The sequence below is a fragment of the Abramis brama genome (genome assembly GCF_963993115.1).
Source record: "Abramis brama genome assembly, chromosome: 15".
In the NCBI taxonomy this organism is placed as follows: Eukaryota; Metazoa; Chordata; class Actinopteri; order Cypriniformes; family Leuciscidae; genus Abramis; species Abramis brama.
The window spans coordinates 20929363-20949517 of NC_139977.1; the positions used below are offsets into that span (position 1 = coordinate 20929363).

Here is a 20155-nt window from a genome sequence, read left to right on the forward strand (position 1 = left end):
CCTTCGAAGTGCGTGGCCGACACGGCCTTCGAAGAACGCACCGAGACTCGTTAAAAGGGGAAAGCAGATATAGCCGATTGCGTCACCGCGGTGCGACGAAGACTGTCCCAATTCGAAGGTAGGCTACTTCGAAGGATCCTTTAATATGCGGCCTGCAAATGCTCCCTTTTTTTTCCCGTGAATGCAGGATACATCAGAAGGATCCTTCGCAGCCTTGCCTACCCCAGAATTAATTGCGTGCCGGAGACAAAATTGCCAGATTACACTTTTAAATGTAAGTACTGGGTTTCAATTTAATCGAGTAATCAGAAGTATCTAATAATTAAAATGAAAGAAAAAAATACAATAAAGGTTCAAATGTTAACTTATATGTTACCAGTATGTGATTTGATATAGGTTAGTTTATACTCTTTAGACTTTATTATGCACTTAAATTGACCATGGGGAACTTTTTTATACATTCTAGAACATTTCAACCCCATTTTGATATAACTATATATATATATATATATATATATATATATAAACTTATAAAGTTTATATACAAAGTCCAGTACAAATGTTACTGCCGCTAGTCACAACAGCTGTCACCAGTTGCTAGGCGACAAAACCAGACCGTCCCATTGCACTGAACTCCCAAGACACAGCTGCCAACAATTAATGTGACAATACATTTTGTTAGTTTCATTTTCCAAATAACCAGTGGAATGTAACGACATAAATACATTACTCTGGATTAAAGTATACATTTGAAGTACTTTAGATTGTTATTCAACTCCACTTAATCTCAGAGGCAGATATTGTACTTTTTATGAAAAACTGACTTTTTTTACATGGATATTTTGATATTAGATATTGTTTAAAAAGATATGAACAGTATATAATAGAAACACTAAAAATATGTCTTATAGATCAGGGATAGGCAACGTTCGGTCCTGGAGGGCCGCTGTCCAGCAGAGATTAGCTCATAGAACGGGTCTGCATGTTAAAATATTTTATGGTTTGATTTTTGAGTATGTGAGTTAATTATTCTTAATTTGTCTTCCCTCTTTCTGAGAACATCTCAGTGACATGGCAGCCCATGCCTGAGTCAGCCCTACAAATCTGTTGGTGAACAGTGAAATATGCCTTCATCCCAGATGATGTCTTCATCTGCTTCCCATCCGCATACACCATGCGTCTGAGTGCGAACGCATGGTGTATGCGGACTGGGAAGCAGAGGTAGTTTTTCTCTCTCATATTTGTCTTGCATTTACTGTTTTTTTTGTAATGTAATCACTATGATTATGATGTTAAAACACTGTTAAGAGTTTATGTCATAATGTGTATCAGTTTGATTAGCTTATTTGTAACTTGTGAATTTAATTTGATAAATGTGTATCTCAGTATATATTAGAGATATCGTCATATTAATTGCCTTGTGGTATACTTCATGCAATGAGACTGTGCAAAAAAATAACTTTATTATACACACAGTAGTCCAACAATAAGATTTTGATGCACTTAAGAGTTTACAGTACATTATATGTGCATCTCTGAATTTACAGCATAATTGTATGTTAACCTTTACAATTATATTATGCCTTTACAATTATGTTATGCATTTTCCTATCCTGTTATGTGGGGTAATTCAGCGCCGACATTTACACGTTAAATGCTATGTATTGCCCTTGTTAAAGCGTTCGCGCTCAGACGCATGGTGTATGCGGACTGGGAAGCAGAGGAATGAGTGAGTAGGCCTTGTGATGTCTGTGTACTAATCTTGCCTCACTACTCTGTTTCAGGTAAATTAATACTACGTGTCCATCATCCCATTCATTGTGTGGTTTCCTTGGTGTCCGGAGGGTACCACTTGAAGTCTGCTACACCTATATAGGTGTGTTTGAGTTGTTTAAAAGTATATATATCATGGAGTTGTTTGTGGTGGGGTAAATTAAACGCAATAAGCATTGACGTCACAATCGTGTTGCATTGTGGTATATGGAGCTGCCTGAAGTGTACACATGAAGTAGACTCGATTTTGACTGAGGGATCGAGGGTCTGTCCATATAAACTTCCCTAGTCCACTTCACGAAATGGAATGCACTTCAAAATGGCGGTAGGGATTCCACCAAGGGGAAGTGCTTAGGGAAGTTTGCAAGAACATGTCTAAAAGTGGAGTGGAACGCAGCCACTGATGGAAGTGTCAGGTATGTGAGAGAGAGGACCCAAATGCGATATGCAGCAATATACAGTCTTTACTGAAATCAGGAAGCTGTCCACAGGTACAGTGAGGAAAATAAGTATTTGAACACCCTGCTATTTTGCAAGTTCTCCCACTTGGAAATCATGGAGGGGTCTGAAATTGTCATCGTAGGTGCATGTCCACTGTGAGAGACATAATCTAAAAAAAAAAATCCAGAAATCACAATATATGATTTTTTAACTATTTATTTGTATGATACAGCTGCAAATAAGTATTTGAACACCTGTCTATCAGCTAGAATTCTGACCCTCAAAGACCTGTTAGTCTGCCTTTAAAATGTCCACCTGCACTCCATTTATTATCCTAAATTAGATGCACCTGTTTGAGGTCGTTAGCTGCATAAAGACACCTGTCCACCCCATACAATCAGTAAGAATCCAACTACTAACATGGCCAAGACCAAAGAGCTGTCCAAAGACACTAGAGACAAAATTGTACACCTCCACAAGGCTGGAAAGGGCTACGGGGAAATTGCCAAGCAGCTTGGTGAAAAAAGGTCCACTGTTGGAGCAATCATTAGAAAATGGAAGAAGCTAAACATGACTGTCAAACTCTCTCGGACTGGGGCTCCATGCAAGATCTCACCTCGTGGGGTCTCAATGATCCTAAGAAAGGTGAGAAATCAGCCCAGAACTACACGGGAGGAGCTGGTCAATGACCTGAAAAGAGCTGGGACCACCGTTTCCAAGGTTACTGTTGGTAATACACTAAGACGTCATGGTTTGAAATCATGCATGGCACGGAAGGTTCCCCTGCTTAAACCAGCACATGTCAAGGCCCGTCTTAAGTTTGCCAATGACCATATGGATGATCCAGAGGAGTCATGGGAGAAAGTCATGTGGTCAGATGAGACCAAAATATAACTTTTTGGTCATAATTCCACTAAACGTGTTTGGAGGAAGAAGAATGATGAGTACCATCCCAAGAACACCATCCCTACTGTGAAGCATGGGGGTGGTAGCATCATGCTTTGGGGGTGTTTTTCTGCACATGGGACAGGGCGACTGCACTGTATTAAGGAGAGGATGACCGGGGCCATGTATTGCGAGATTTTGGGGAACAACCTCCTTCCCTCAGTTAGAGCATTGAAGATGGGTCGAGGCTGGGTCTTCCAACATGACAATGACCCGAAGCACACAGCCAGGATAACCAAGGAGTGGCTCTGTAAGAAGCATATCAAGTCTAGCCAGTCTCCAGACCTAAACCCAATAGAGAATCTTTGGAGGGAGCTCAAACTCCGTGTTTCTCAGCGACAGCCCAGAAACCTGACTGATCTAGAGAAGATCTGTGTGGAGGAGTGGGCCAAAATCCCTCCTGTAGTGTGTGCAAACCTGGTGAAAAACTACAGGAAACGTTTGACCTCTGTAATTGCAAACAAAGGCTACTGTACCAAATATTAACATTGATTTTCTCAGGTGTTCAAATTCTTATTTGCAGCTGTATCATACAAATAAATAGTTAAAAAATCATACATTGTGATTTCTGGATTTTTTTTTTTAGATTATGTCTCTCACAGTGGACATGCACCTACGATGACAATTTCAGACCCCTCCATGATTTCCAAGTGGGAGAACTTGCAAAATAGCAGGGTGTTCAAATACTTATTTTCCTCACTGTAAATCAGTAAAGAACAGAAATCTTCAGATTATATAAAATGTAGAACAGAATCTGCCAGAAGACTGGACTTGTAATATCCTCTTGGACAGCGTAACGCAGGAAGCGGCCGGAGGTCCCGGGAAGAGAACTGCTGGCTTCGGTTCTCACGGGAGATCAGAGGATTGAGGGTGGCTGGATACTGACGCTGGTCTGGATCTCTGCAACAGGTTTAGCTGGATAGAGTTCAGAGTGCGAGCAACAGCATTCACAGAGAAATACCTGCAGCTGATTATCATCCAGCAAGAACACAGACAAGACTGGACAGGACAGGAACGAGAGGTAAGAGCGCTGAGATCTTTCATGTAGATAACATTGAATAATCTGGCGACGAGACAGAGGAAAAGAGGACTAGAAGAAGCAAACACAATTAGAAGGAAAGGGAGAACAGGTGTAGGAAAAATTTGCGCGATTGCAGGAACAGAGAGTGATGAATGAGCGTGTGGAATGAGTGTGTGACCAAAAGGGGGAGACAGAGAAAAGAGAAAGATGCCAGGATCATGACAGGAAGGCCGCATTAAAAGCATCCTTCGCCTTGGGACCGCCTTCGTCGCTCCGCTGACACAATCGGCCTTCAAATGCGGCCTTCGGAGGATGCAGCCACAGGGTGCTTCTCAATTCTTATTTGTGCATCCTCGTTACCTTTCCTTGTGAGGGAAGGCTGCAAGGAAAGAAAAGGAGGGCGGAGGAATCGAATGAAAGCTTTATTTATACATTGGAATACTTGATCACTCGAGCATCACTTCACTGCGTCATCAGCAGCGCTCAAAGGATCTGCCCTTATGTTGTTGAAGTTTGGTTATTTAAGAAATTTATAATAAATAATAATAAAGCAAGATACCCTGTTGAAATATGTGAGATATGTCAAGTCAAGTTTATTTATATAGCGCTTTTCACAATACAGATTGTATCAAAGCAGCTTCACAGTATTAAATTAAAATAATACATCAATGTTTGTTTCTAGTGGAAAACGTCCACGTTTGGTAATGCTGATCAATAGTATTGTTGATTGATTAATTAAATTAAATATCCCCAAATATCCCCAAGCCAAAGGCAACAGTGGCAAGGAACCGAAAAACTCCATCAGGTGACCTAATGGAGAAAAAAAAAAATGGATGGATTATAGGGCGATAGAAGATCCGTTAAATAGACTGGAGCTAAGCCGTTTAGGGCTTTATAAATCAGTAGCAATACCTTGTAATTAATACGGAACTTTATAGGTAACCAATGTAGTGATGATAAAACCGGTGTTATATGATCATATTTTCTTGATCTAGTAAGAACTCTAGCGGCTGCATTTTGGACTAACTGTAGCTTGTTTATTGAGGATGCAGTACAACCGGCTAATAAAGCATTACAGTAATCTAGTCTCTAGGTCATGAATGCATGAACTAACTTTTCTGCATCAGAAACTGATAGCATGTTACGTAGCTTAGCAATGTTTCTAAGGTGGAAAAAGGCTTATATATGTGGTTTATATAAACTGCAAAGGTAAAGAAATGATTGTGACCGATGTAAGGGGGAATTGATACATGCCTCACGTTTAGTCAATAAAACTCTTACGCATAGGGTACACCCGTGTATCCTCGCTCATGACTCCTCTGGAAGCCTCCTCACTCCTCGATCCTCGCCTCCTTGCGGTGCAATTAGAGAATTGAGATGTCCTTCAAGATGGCTGAGCTTGATCGGTTTCCGGGCAATAGGTTGGAGGACGGAGGAGCGAGGAAACGAGGAGGGATAGTGAGAAGCACCCCCTGAATTTGGACACAGCCCGCAAGTGCTTAGGGTGCCATTTGGTTGCCAACGTAATTTCCTCATTATTTTCACCTGGGATGTTCCCATGACAACGCAGCACGGTGTCCATCAGCTGAATAGCTGTTCTTACGACAGAAATTTCTTATTATTGCTGTTAACATTACTGTTGAAAATAAATATACATTTTATACAAAAAAAGGTTTTCAAATATGCGTTATATATCTGTGTGTGAGTGTCTTAACTTTAAAACTTGCCATCATATCTTTGGACCCTGTATTACCTAACATTTCTTCTTACCTGTTATTAAGGTTATTCTGTTATTATTCTTACCTGTTATTCTTACCTGTTCTTAAGCCAATTATTCTTATTATTCTTACCTATTTCTTACCTCTTGAAACCTATTTAAACATAACATGACAAAAGTTGTATAATGTAACTAGGGATGGGAATTGATAAGAATTTAACGATTCCGATTCCATTATCGATATTGCTTATCGATCCGATTCCTTATCGATTCTCTTATCGATTCTTATTGGGTGAGGGAATAAGTACAAATTTGTTTGTATTAACTCGCTTTAATATCTGATCAGAAGACACAGCACAGAGTATACACAAATTATGTGTAGCAACCTCAGAACAAACCTAAAAGTAGGTGAGCTACTTCTCAAAGTAAAGTCCAGGGACCTATAGCCTAGGGCAGTGTTTCTCAACCAGTATGCCATGGCACACTAGTGTGTGCCTTGAAAGTTTATCAAGAAGAGTGCCTTGGGATTAGGAAATTGACAATTTTCACATTCATTGGTCCGGACAAAAAAATAAATAAAACTGCCATTTATGTGCCATAAAAACTAAAAACACAGACTGAAAACAGTTTAGGAAGAGCTTGTGTCTTTTGGAATATTAACAGTGCTCATTTGGATTAGGCTATTGAGTTACTAAAACAATCTTTGTCAAATAATACACGGGTTTTCTTCACATTTTGAACGTTTTTGTTTCCATTTGTTTAATTTCAAGATCTGATGTGACTTATCCATTGTTGTTTTTACAGCTACAAAGCTGGGAGCACTAAATGATATTCAGTCACTTTATACACGCTTTTAACATTAAATAAAGCACAAAAATAGTACCTGATATTATCATTGCCACACTTTGAGATTGTTGTTCCAGCGCGACGTCGCAGTAAAATAGGATCCGTTTCAAACAGAATCGTCGCGTGTCGCGGCTGGTTAAACTTTGATTAACATGGAAAATTATACTTTTTATCGCGTGTCGCGCCGTCGCGTCGCATGTAGTTAGGACGCGGTCAGAGCGCTTCTGCCTCGATGCCATGTTTGGTCATAGTGTTTGCTACGTTCTGAACCAAAACAACGCAGCACGTGTGTGACGTCGTGTCACATTTGAACGAGCGGAACCGATAAGCGGAATCGTTAAGCAGGCATACTAACGGTTCCAAGGAATCGATTCACTGGGCACCGGTTCTGAAGAAGAACCGGTTCTCGGTTCCCATCCCTAAATGTAACTGATGTATAGATTAATATCATACCCTCATGATCTTTTTTTTAAAGTTTTCAGCTCTTTGCATTCTTTGTATATTTGCATTTGTATTCTGATGACATTGAACATTTTGTTAAAGGTACAACACTGCTAGGGTTCGCTAACCTCTTACAATAACAAAGGCGTTGATGACGCTGAGCGGAATGATGGAACTTGCTGTCATGCTGATGGATCTAATAAGGTTTATGGATGAGTGAATACATTGATGTATTCATTGATGCACTGCATGTTCTGCACGTCTCTGTGAATGAGCGACACAGTTTGCGTGCCGCTCGTGGTGTTTTCAGCGTCTCACTATGAGGACATGAACACATGTGAACTTCATTGCAGAGCTGCTATGAGAGTCAAATCACAAGCATTTCATTTGATAAAACCAGATCCGTAACAGCTCTGGATAAAACATTGTCATACATTCGTCATATACACACAGAAACACTAAGGTGTTTAAGACAAGCCGTCAAAATAAAAGTTCGGTCTAACTTGAAGAAGTTATAACAGAAATATATTACTACTGCACAGTAGAGTATACTTTAAGTAGGCCTAATAATAATAATAAAACACAATAATAAAACAATTATTACGTTTATTCAAACTAAAAATATTCGTGATGCCTCTGGGAGCCTCTGCAACCCAGCCTCTGGGATTCTGTTTGATGGCACATAAAATGTGATGCTCTGACCTCTGTGCCTTTAACAACCCTTGTGAGGGAAGCGTGTACTGTAGACTTGCAGTTACAAGGATCGTTGCAGTGTTACTCTGTTCAGTGTTCTATAACTGCATCATCTATGGTTATACTCTTTTGAAAATGTCTAATTTTAATGAATCTAAATCTAACCTCACTCAGACTCTGTTGGTGTTGAATCAAGATGCACCAATTAAGGCGTTTTTGGTTGTGACCCCATGTGTCATTTTCCTCTATGTCAATGGAGTCATGATCTTCACTTTGAGGAAAAAGACTATTTTTCAGGAGACATCCCGCTATATTCTCTTTGGTCACATGCTTTGGGTCGATACACTGAATCTCATTATGAGTGTAGTGTTGTTTATGTGTGCTATGAGTAGGATTTTAATTATGAAAAATGTCTGTCTTGTTCTTCTCATGGCTGCAACAGCTCTCTATCATGTCTCTAACTTAAATCTGGCTTTGATGTCACTGGAGAGGTATGTGGCCATCTGCATCCCTCTCAGACATGCAGAAATCACAAATTTGGAAAGAACTCACATAGCTTTCGGTGTTGTTTTGATCTTGGGTTTGATTAAGTCCCTGTCTGAGTTGATTATTTTCTATTCCATTGATTCTACAGACATAGCAATGAATTTGTTCTGCTCAAGAACTACTCTTTTCAGACTGCAGATATATAAGAAACTTGATATAGCTTTCACATGTATATTTTTTGTATTAGTGTGTTTTGTTATTAGCTTTTCTTATGTCTCTATAGCTGCTGTGGCTAAAACAGCCTCCTGTGATAAAATGTCTGCCAAAAAAGCCAACAAGACTGTTCTGTTGCATCTAATACAGCTGGGTCTTGGGGCATCATCCATTTTAGTTGGAGTTATCCAAGAAGCTATTTATGTTTATACTGACTATATGACTTCATTGAATGTGATGTATTTTTGCTTTATAGTGTTTATAATTTTCCCTAAATGTTTAAGTCCTCTTATATATGGCATGAGAGACCAGGCCTTTAGCTCTTTATTTAAATACTACTTTACATTCGGTAAAGGTAAAGTTAAACCAGTTATAATAAAGCAAAATGTTTAGTAGCAATGGTTAAAAAATTTGCACTTAATATGGTACCATATTTAAATATATTGGATATGTTTCTGGATATTGAGATAATAATATGAGATAAAAATGTTTTGTAATTTGTTGTAAAGATGTACGTTGAATCAGACTAAAATCGGATTAAATATGCAAGCATTTAGACACGTTAAACCTTTTTGACAATCTGTTTGTATTATTTTCCCATAGTAAAATGTGCCCGTAGATATGCAAAAATGTTTCGTAATTGCTATTTTTTTGTAAAGGACTATGTTTTTACACTCTTTCTGGTTATGTGCTGAAGATTATTACTGTTGTCATTTAGATTATAGTCATTTTGTACTGTTTTGGAAAAAATTAACATCTAAATTAACTGTGAGTAATAGCCTGTTCATTCACTGATTCACTTGTTTGTAAAGTGAAAAAGATTTTTAAAAAACGTGAGGAACAAAACAAAGTGTTTATGTGGAATGAAATGCTTCTCTTTCTGTCTTTTTGTTATTTGCCATTTTTAAATCACTTGTTTTGCAGGAGATATTAATGTTTGACACCCATGATGAGAATAACATATTCAACATGTTAGCAGCCCTAAAATGACCCTTAAGAAACCCTGTTTGTCAAACATCACATTAACAAAATTACATGGACAAAAGAAGCCACGGTATAGGAATATTTAATGTGACCATTAAAGGGAAAGCAAAGGATTTAAACAAGACTCCTATCAGTCCAACCACGTTGCAACTGAACATACATTTTATTGCATAAATGCGATGTATTTTGCATTTATGCATTAGAAGTAAAACATTACTTATTGCTGCATCCTAATTCAGAGGTCTCATCCTTCACAAGCTTGCATTCAAAGGCCGAGTGTCATCGCGGTGCAACGAAGGCTGTCCCATTTCGAAGGCTCCTTCGTATATGGCCTACAAATGCACCCATCTTTCCCTGGGCCGAGTGAATCCTTCGCAGCCTAGCCTATTTAAAGATTAATTATGCGATGGTGACGACTGGATAAAAAAATAAAATAAAATAAAAAAATAATTTTAATTCTACTTCAAATTAAAACATGTATTATTAATCTGTTTGTTGTATCAACCTTACATTTGTGGCCTGTTTTTTCATTAACAGTACATTCATTAGAATATAATAAATAAAATAAAATAAACAATGCAGAGCTTTGAAGAGGATACCATAATTAGCACTTAAGCATTGTAAAAGTTTTGAACAGATTTTTAATGTTACTTTTTTTTTTTTTTTATGTGAATAACATTGCCAAAAATGTTAGGTAAGATCTAGTATTGCAAAATAAATCATGATGACATTTAAAAGATTGCACCACATTCAAACAACATCATTATAATTTCCCTTCTGTGAGTTTTTAGAAAAGGAAGTGCGTCTTTCGTGACTTGAAAGCTCTTGAGTATCACCCCCACTGGAACTCCCCTGCACTTTAAAGTTACTGATCGCATTAATTATTTACATTGACTTTTCAGACTGACAAATATGTTTTTCTTTATACGATTGTTTGGGAATAGGTATTTCCATAAAGAATAACAGAGACAACTAAAGGTTCACTAAAAGTCTTCAGGGCCTGAATCCTTCACAAACACTTTTCTTAATGAGAGGTTTGTCTTACAGGACTCATGAGTCTTCAGCACTCATGATCAATAGAAATGATATTATATATTATGATATAAAATCACTTGAAATTCTGTCTCCCTTTGGTCTTTATTTCGTTATTTGGCCTATTAGGCCTACCTAATTATCTGAAGCCTAAATCATAAAACTGTACGTAGAAACTATTTTAAGGATAAAAGAGAAAAAAGTTAAACAACATTTTGTCATGTCAATTTTATTTAGGTCATATGAGAGGGCTGATAAGGTTACAATGACAAACTAGAAAACACGTAGGCCCTAGACTACCTGTAAAACAGGATATATCCTGTAGGCCTATCTAAATGTCATGGCATTTTGTTTAACTATGGTGAAATAAGTATGCTCGCAGACCTGGTTGTGGCGGTTATGACTGCCAAAGAGAGAAAATGAAACTAAATGGGCTAAAATAGACTTAGCATAGATCACTATCAGATATTGGTTATTGTTTAATGGTTATGTAGAAATGGTAAAACATTAGGTTTAACAATTGACAAATCATTTAATAAGGAGGCTGGCAGAAAATGTGTGTATAAAGAGCGTCATTCGCTACGGATTCGGTCATCTTAAAACGTGTATAAAGTGCGTCATTAGCTAAGGTTTCGGACAGTCATCTTAAATATCCACAAGGCTTACCTTGGACCACAGGGTGCAATTCTCTGTCACCACCGACAGAGGGAGATCGTCATCCTTCATCTCAACAAGTATGGCGGCGTACAGAAGGAAATTGTTCGCTGTCGGACTGAGGTTGTATATTGTTTTTAGCTGTCTTATTCTTCAAGGTTGTTTAATTTCATGAAACGTAGTCTTAGTGTATTTGTGATTTCTGTACAATCATCAATAATGGAACAGCAGTCGCCGTTACATAAACATATGTTGTGTAAATTCGATCAGATGTTTTGGCTGGTGTAATACATTGCTGCCCATATTTCTTATTTTAACTTTCTAAGATCTATTATTTAATAGCTTACTTTCGGTTTTATGTTAGCCTGACGTGTTCAAACTGTCGTGTATATTAAGTGTTGTCCTTGAATTCACTGTTCCTGACCTGAACTTTGCCATTATGTTTTGTGTAGCTGTGCAGCTTCCTTGATGAACAGAAGCTCCTGTCAGAGCAGCCGCAGACTGGCTCTTCTGCCCACACTCATTAGGAAGAACTGGAAGACGCTGAGTGTCACAGGTGCTCTGTGTGCTGTTCCCTTCATCCAGGTCTGCACCGTCACAATGTGACTGGAACATTCACTGTGTGATTGTTGTAGCTGCTAATATTTAATAAACAAGTAACGTTACAGAGTTCAAAAGATGTCGTAATTTCTGATAATTCACTATCGTTTCACTCAGATATATGTCATAATAGGGAAGAAAAAACGATTGCAACTTCATTTTATGCCAGCTTTTTAAACTGTTGACTGACATTTCAGGTTTGACATCTTTTAAATATGGAGGGATTATTGGGTCAGATTTAAAACTAAAAGTCTAAAACTAAAAGTCTTAAACGAAAACTAAAAGTCTAAATTTGAAACTAAAAGTCTAAGTCGAAAATGAATTTGGTATTTAGGATAGGGCATTTTGTATTTAGGATTGGGCATTTGGTCATTTAGGATTTAGGATTGGGCATTTAGGGATTTAGGATTGGGAATTTGGTATTTAGGATTGGGCATTTAATCATTTAGCCATTTAGGATTGGGAATTTAGGATTGGGTATTTGAGGATTGAGGAGTGTATGCAAATAAGGAGGCGTGGCCCAAATACTGGAGGCTGGGTTTGAAATGGCTGGTGCGCAGAGGCACCTTATGGACAGCAGAGGGAGCTCCCAGTGCTAAGGAGCACTGCAATGAAACCAAACAGAGTGAGTGAGCAGGGCTGGAGCGAGTACTGTACTTTATGTAAGGGATAATGTAACGTTATAGCGAATAACAACCCCGACAGGCTGAACTTGAATCAGCCTGTCGTCGGGGTTGTTATTCGCTATAACAACCGCCTCGCTATACATTATCCCACTTATTACATGGCTACCTACAAAATACATAAATAATTTGACACAAAATATTGATTTAAAAAGGAGTTTATTGATTTAAAAATGATTGTATTGCTTCCGCTAAAGAAAATAGTCCGTTCCGCGTCCATAGCAACGCTCTGTTTTTCATGGCAACGGTGTGTTATACTACGCAGCGGTCTGTTATCAAGAAATAACAGACCGCATTCTACATCGGAATTCAACCAAGCCAAGTAAAAAATATATATATTTTAATGCACCGCATCAGAAAAAAACAAGGTTAGGAAACAGCAGCTGTACGTTCACAACGCCGCCGACTTGAGCTGCAAAGAAGCTCTGGCCGCCCTGTCAAGGACGCTTGTCAAAAAGTACGGGGAAGCTTGTTGACGCTTGTTGACAATGACAACGGTTGTTGATAGTGAGTGCGCGCGCGCAGATCTATTGTAACACACAGTGATATTGTGAAAGCCGTGGCAAGAGACAAGCAGCTTCTTTATTACTATACCTTTGTGCTGTCTATTAGAACTTATGCTTAAACAGGTTACTATCATTATCGGATTAATTGCACAGTTTAACCATCATAGAGTGAAAGTTTATCATTTGCATGTCAGTTTAACAAGGGCGCGCTTGACAGGGCATAAGAACGAGCAGAGAGAGAGAGAGAGAGCCCCGGCCGCGCGCGCGCACTCACTATTAATAATAATAATAATAGTTATTCTCGTCGTCAGACCGATAGCACTCCTTTCACTGGTGACTTTGTGTGTGAGGCCACATAAATGTTACAACGCTGTCATTAAGTTGAAGTTATCACATTGTAAAGTACAGTCCTCGCTCCAGCCCTGCTCACTCGCTCTGTTTGGTTTCATTACAGTGTGCTCCTGGGAGCTCCCTCTGCTGTCCATAAGGTGTCTCTGCGCGCCAGCCATTTCAAACCCAGCCTCCAGTATTTGGGCCACGCCTCCTTATTTGCATACACTCCTCAATCCTCAAATGCCCAATCCTAAATCCCCAAATTCCCAATCCTAAATCCTAAATGGCTAAATGATTAAATGCCCAATCCTAAATACAAAATGCCCTATCCTAAATACCAAATTCATTTTCGACTTAGACTTTTAGTTTTCGACTTAGACTTTTAGTTTCAAATTTAGACTTTTAGTTTTCGACTTAGACTTTTAGTTTCAAATTTAGACTTTTAGTTTTCGTTTAAGACTTTTAGTTTTAGACTTTTAGTTTTAAATCTGACCCAATAATCTCTCCATATTTAAAGGCCCCCTGAAATCAAAATTTAAGTTTTTTAGCTTTTAGAATGAATATGTTAGCCTTAAGGTTATGAATAAGCTGGTGTGTTCCAAAACAATGACAAAATTCGCATTTAGGAGATATAAGCAAGCATACTAAACTTACAATCTCTCACTTCCGCTAAAATGGATCACAGATTTTAAGACATCACTTAACGGACTTCAGCTTCTCATCACATCTTCTGTCCAATCAAATGCTCTCTAGAATCTAAAGCGTCCCGCTCCTTATGCTAAAAATACCACCTGGCCAAAAAGACGTTGACACGACACGGAGCAATATGGGTTGGAGATGCGTGTTTGGTTGCTCAAACGCTCGAGTTTTATTCCGTTTTCCAACTGGGCGTTGGTTAAGAATGAAATGGCTAAAATGTGTAAACACCTCTACTATTGAATCCATCAGCTCTCGGATTCGCTTCAAGTACGACTTGCAGTCTGTGAGGTAAACTAAACGCTATTGGCTATTTGAAAAGGGGGAGGAGCCACTCAATATATCCCGCAGCCTTAGCTTCCTGTTTCTGTGGAAATTACGTCAACGCATCATACAAAGCTGAGCGTTCCAAGGCACTTCAGTGGGCCTTTAATATGGAAATTCAATCAGAATTTTATTTAATGTTGAAAATATTAGAGCAAATGTAAAGCTGGCTTGATATTGCATCTGAATAAAACAGAATGAAACATGTACAAAAACCAACTTTAGTCGAGCACATCTGCACAGGTCATCAATTTATTAAAGGAGAAGTTCACTTTCAAAAAAACTTTTGCTGATAATTTACTCACCCCCATGTCATCCAAGATGTCCATGTCTTTCTTTCTTCAGTCGCAAAGAAATTAAGGTTTTTGATGAAAACATTCCAGGATTTCCCCCCATGTAATGGATTCTATTGGGACCCAAACGGTAGAAGGTCCAAATGACAGTTTAAGTGCAGCTTCAAAGGGCTTTAAACGATACCAGACGATGAATAAGGGTCTTATCTAGCGAAACGATCGGTCATTTCCAAAATAAATAAAAAAGTTTAAGTTTTATAAGCACAAATGTTCGCCTTGCTCTGTTCTGTGATGCGCGTTCGTGACGTCACGTAATACGCAATTACGTTGAAAAGGTCACGCTTGAAAAATTTCTGTCCTGAAGAAAATGTTCTTTTTGGCTTTTTAATATTAAAACACCCAGGATACGCACACGAAATGGGCATTTTAAACGATAAACTGACACAAATACATTTGAAAATGTGTATATGGTCCTCCTTCCGCACATTTGTAAACACGTCAAGCGTGACCTTTTCAACGTAATTGCGTATTACGTGACGTCTTCAACGCGCATCACAGAACAGAGCAAGGCGAGCGTTTGTGCTTATAAAACTTAAACTTTTTTATTTATTTTGGAAATGACCGATCGTTTCGCTAGATAAGACCCTTATTCACCGTCTGGTATCGTTTAAAGCCCTTTGAAGCTGCACTGAAACTGTCATTTGGACCTTCTACCGTTTGGGTCCCAATAGAATCCATTACATGGGGGGAAATCCTGGAATGTTTTCATCAAAAACCTTAATTTCTTTGCGACTGAAGAAAGAAAGACATGGACATCTTGGATGACATGGGGGTGAGTAAATTATCAGCAAAAGTTTTTTTGAAAGTGAACTTCTCCTTTAATAGTGGCCTAGCAAGGTGAAGGCTCATGATTATTAATTAGATGGCATGTATAAATGGCTAGGAAGATGACCTAGTAATGTCAACACATCTAATTAATATTTATAAGCTCAGCCTTCACCATATAATGAGATAGCTTGTCTGCCATTAAAACTTCTTTAGTGTTATTTTTTACTAAATTGGTATTTGAAAAACCTCTCACTCTGTTCTCTTTGTCTTGTTTAGAAACCAGAAGGTCTGTCTCATGAAGATCTGGTACGGAGAGCATCGTCTCTGGTCACTGACAGTGCTAATACTTTCCTCTCACAAACTACTTTAGCGCTGCTCGACACCCTCACAGGTTATGTTAAGGTAATCACAACTATCAGGACAGTGGATTGATGCTTTTGTTTTCATGATTAAAAAATGTTTGCAAAAACAACATCCAACATACTTGTCTTGTTTAGGCTATAAACAGTCTTGTGACTTTACACAAGCGCTATGTGGCTTCCATCAGCAAACTTACTCCTGCGGAGGAGAATGCTATTTGGCAGGTCATCCTTGGCCAACGTCAGAAGGTAATGACTTGGAAAAACACAGAGTTAATGTTCACAAGCTTTCATATTAGATTTAACCTTACAGTAATAAATTGTAGTTGTGTTTTTCTGACATTATGGTATAAATAAATTGTTAATATACCTTTTTTTAATGAAATTGATTGCAAAGTTTTTATTTATTTAATTAGATAATTGACTGGAGAAAGGATTACAAACGATTTGAATCCTGCTGGAAGACTGCCATCAATCTCTCAGAGCTGGCAGCAGAGACAGCCTTCAATGCAGGTAGTGCTCATTTTCTGGAGTAAGGGTTAGTTCACCCAAAAATGAAAATTCTGTCATGATTTGCTCACCCTCGTGTCGTTTCAAATCCGTAAGACTTTCCTTCATCTTCGGAACACAAATGAAGATATTTTTAATGAAATCTGAGAGCTTTCTGTCCCTCCATTGACAGTCTATGCATCTACCACTTTGACACTTCAAAATGTTCATAAAACGATTGTAAAACTAATCCATATGACCAGTGGTTTAACCTCAGTTTTATGAAGTGCTTTTATGCGAGTGCTTTGTTTATGAAAAAAACATAATTTACCACTTTTATTTAAAAAATATTGGTAACACTTTACAATAAGGTTCCTTTATTAAACATTAGTTAATGTATTAACTAACATGAACTAACAATGAGCAATACATTTATTACTGTTTTTGTTAATCTTTGTTAATGTTAGTTAATAAAAATAAAGCTGTTCATTGTTTGTTCATGTTAGTTCACAGTGCATTAACTAATGTTAACAAGATTTTAATAAAGTATTAATAAACGTTGAAATTAACATTAACAAAGATGAACAAATGCTGTATAAGTGCAGTTCATTATTAGTTAATGTTAACTAATGTAGTTAACTAATGAACCTTATTGTAAAGTGTTACCAAAATATTAATCTCCAACAAGCGTCCACGAGAGCACCACGATGTGCGAGGGCAGATGTTGTTGCGTGAACACACCATATTTTGTAAATCACATGGATTACTTTAATGATGTCTTTACTATCTTTCTGCAAACCGTGCAGACAAAAAGCTCTCAGATTTCATTAAAAAGATCTTCATTTGTGTTCCAAAGATGATCAAATGTCTTACAGGTTTGGAATGACATGAGGGTGAGTAATTAATGACAGAATTTTCATTTCTGGATGAACTAACACTTTAAGGCTATTAAGTTAACCCTGCTTTACACAACCTTTTTTTGTTAACAATTCTTTATGAACATCAGGATGTTTGGGTAATATTTAAATGAATAAAAAAATAAAACTATTATATAATATGTTATTATAATATATAATTTTTTTATATATATATACACATTAATTTATACCAACAAAATACATTTAAATCAAGTAAAAAAAACAGCTCTTTAAGGTCCCAATTGCAGGTTACCACTTTTTAGTGTTAGGTTGTACTTATTTTATTAAAAATACAGTAAAAAATAAAGTAATATTATGTAATAATATTACAATTATAACTTTAAATATAAATACAATTACATGCGACAAATAAATATTTACTATTTTAATATATTTTATAATGTCATATATTCCTGTGCTGACAGCTGAATTTTTAGCAGCCATTACTCCAGTCATGATCCTTCTGAAATCATTTTAATATGCCGTTTTATTTTATTATTTTTTATTATTATATTATATAAAAATGTGTGTGTTTGCTGTATTTGGTCATCCTTATAATACCCTTTTTACCTTCACTTGTGCATTTTACATTGACTTTTTAAAAATACGGATTTCAAAAACGGAAGCACAGAAGAAAACTCGTCCGGAGTTTTACATCAATCAATCAGTGACACGTTCGGTGACAGTGAGCTGCATTACACGCGGGATTGCGTGGATAATTTTGGTCATGGCTTGTCTTGAAAAACGATGATAGTTTGATGGCCGTTGTAAGAGAAGTCACACTGCCAAAACTTCTGACACGGCTGTTTTAATCGGCTGTCGGTGAACATGTCAAACTAATGATCAGAGACTTCAGATTTTAGCCTAGGATATTTTAGGATTTGCAAAATTTGTCATAGATGGCCAAAATCGTACTGTGTGAACCCAGCTTTAGTGTAGAGACTCATTGACATTTGGCACCTACTGCCACTTGGTGGTCATTTGTTGGATTGCGCTTTTAGCCACATGTTGTAATAGCCTAACCCTTGTTTGTCCTTTCCAGGGGCTGACCAAGCTTCTGTGACAGCACAGAGCAGTCTGCAGGTCGCACAGTCCCAGGTGGAACATTTTCGGCAGCTGATGTTGGAGGCTGAGAGAGAACTCAAAGACTCTAAAGCTGAGAACAGTGAAAGGCTTCAAAACCTCAGCCCCGGAATGGAGGATGAGGACATCCCAGATGCATATCTACGAGAGGACTAGTCAAATCAAGCTTTAAAATATCTTGGACACTCTAATACAAAGACCTTTACCATTACTGAAGCACAGAATTGTATTTGTACTTGATTAATACTCCCATCTGCAAGTTATTTATGTGTGTTTAAGTGGCTCAGGACAAATGCTGTGTAGTGTGTTACAAATCTGTGATGCAGCCAAGATAATTAATATAAGTATTAAATACAAACTATGAGGGTAAGAAATGGGACTTGATAAATAAAGACTCACTTTCCAGGTTAGGTGCTTCACATTTGTTGGTAATTGATAAGTGCAATTACAGTTTAATTGAATGGATTTAAATTTAAACTAGTTTTAGATTTAAAAACTGCTGTTTCATAAATTTGATTAAAAAATCTCTCTTTTTACTGCATGCACAATATGTGTGATCTACAATTACAGACATTTTCTATCCTTGTGATTTCTTAATAATTCTTAAAATAAACAGTGGCAATTATTTGTTTTGATGTGAATTTCTGTCTGTATGTTTCTTATTAACATATCAACATTCTTTTAACTTTTTTAACCATCTATTAAAATGTAATGTGTAAAGACCTCCCTTCTAGACCTAAATTTGTAATAGCACTAAAATAGATTCACTTCTGTCTTGTTTGTCCCATTAATTTTCTCTTGCCATTCTCAATAAAAACAGTAATGAATCTATCATCTGTTTTTCACAGTCCACCATCCAAACACTCGTATTTATCTCCACCTGATGTTTCCAGTGTGAAGGGCTCATTACCAGCACATCCATCATGTCAGTAGAGATGTTGTCTGCATGCCGTTCAGAGTTTTCACTTTTCACTTATCACTTTTTTAGTCAGCTCTCCAGAGCCAAGGTCACATGTCATTCCTTCGTCCTTTCAGATCTTAATCCAAACAGATTTATTGATTGTTTGATTCATGGCATATAACTTCATAATGCTGCAACAACAAACAAAAAAAATCTATTTAAGGAAAGGCTATTTAATATTATTCAAATGGCTTGGGTCTTTAAAAAGACAAAGAATCTTAAGATTCATTGTTGTTCTTATGTTTTCATGATGGACAAATGGAGTGACAGAAAGTGTTAACGCATAGGTCATGCATTAGATGTCTAAATGTAGGAACCTTGGACATAAATATAATATTAGCATTGTAATATTACAAATATAACAATTGTTTATTACTTTTTTTCTTCTTTGAATTGAATTGTTTTTGTTTTTTTGGTATGTCTGGTTTTCTCTTTTTGAGAAGGGAGTATCTTCCCGAGAGTAACGGCCAGAAGGAGGCAATATAGGACAATAAACAGTTGACATGGTCTTCTCATCTTAATGGATGTAACACTTGTCTGTGGCATGTAGTGGTGTTAACCTCATATATGTTCCAGTCTTGATTGATTGATTGATTGATTGATTGATCGATTGATCAATGATCGATTTCAAAGACTGACTGACTGACTGGTTGGTTGGTTAGAGAATATATTTGGGTAAAAAATATTGAAGAACTTTGGGAAACAACTTTTCTTAATAATTTGTAGTCAATTCTTTAGTCAATTCTTTCTAAAAGTCAATTCCTTCTGCTATTCATTTATAAACATTATAATTTTTTTATGTCATTTGTGAAGACCTCTCTTCTGACCTAAATTTGC

At 37.3% G+C, this 20155-nt stretch overlaps 1 protein-coding gene and 1 pseudogene across 2 annotated transcripts; both read left to right on the top strand.

Moving 5' to 3' along the window:
- Positions 1 to 8012: 8012 nt before the first annotated feature.
- LOC311097012 (odorant receptor 131-2-like) lies at positions 8013 to 9055 on the top strand (annotated as a pseudogene). The gene has a single exon. The product of its transcript is annotated as an odorant receptor 131-2-like (transcript).
- Positions 9056 to 10932: 1877 nt separating this feature from the next.
- diablob (diablo, IAP-binding mitochondrial protein b) lies at positions 10933 to 18998 on the top strand. Its single transcript, XM_084137940.1, has 6 exons — positions 10933 to 11369; positions 11699 to 11831; positions 15786 to 15911; positions 16007 to 16117; positions 16285 to 16381; positions 18317 to 18998. Exons 1-6 carry the CDS (start codon positions 11329 to 11331, stop codon positions 18511 to 18513), a joined length of 705 nt encoding a protein of 234 aa, XP_083994066.1. The 5' UTR covers positions 10933 to 11328; the 3' UTR covers positions 18514 to 18998.
- Positions 18999 to 20155: the final 1157 nt, after the last annotated feature.

What these genes read in the sequence shown, in the direction of transcription:
- diablob (XM_084137940.1), top strand. Translation starts at nt 11,329, where the DNA reads ATGGCGGCGTACAGAAGGAAATTGTTCGCTGTCGGACTGAG. An exon ending in GTGCTGTTCCCTTCATCCAG is followed by an intron (nt 11,832 to 15,785) that starts GTCTGCACCGTC and finishes TGTCTTGTTTAG; the next exon opens with AAACCAGAAGGTCTGTCTCA. An exon ending in TCCTTGGCCAACGTCAGAAG is followed by an intron (nt 16,118 to 16,284) that starts GTAATGACTTGG and finishes TTATTTAATTAG; the next exon opens with ATAATTGACTGGAGAAAGGA.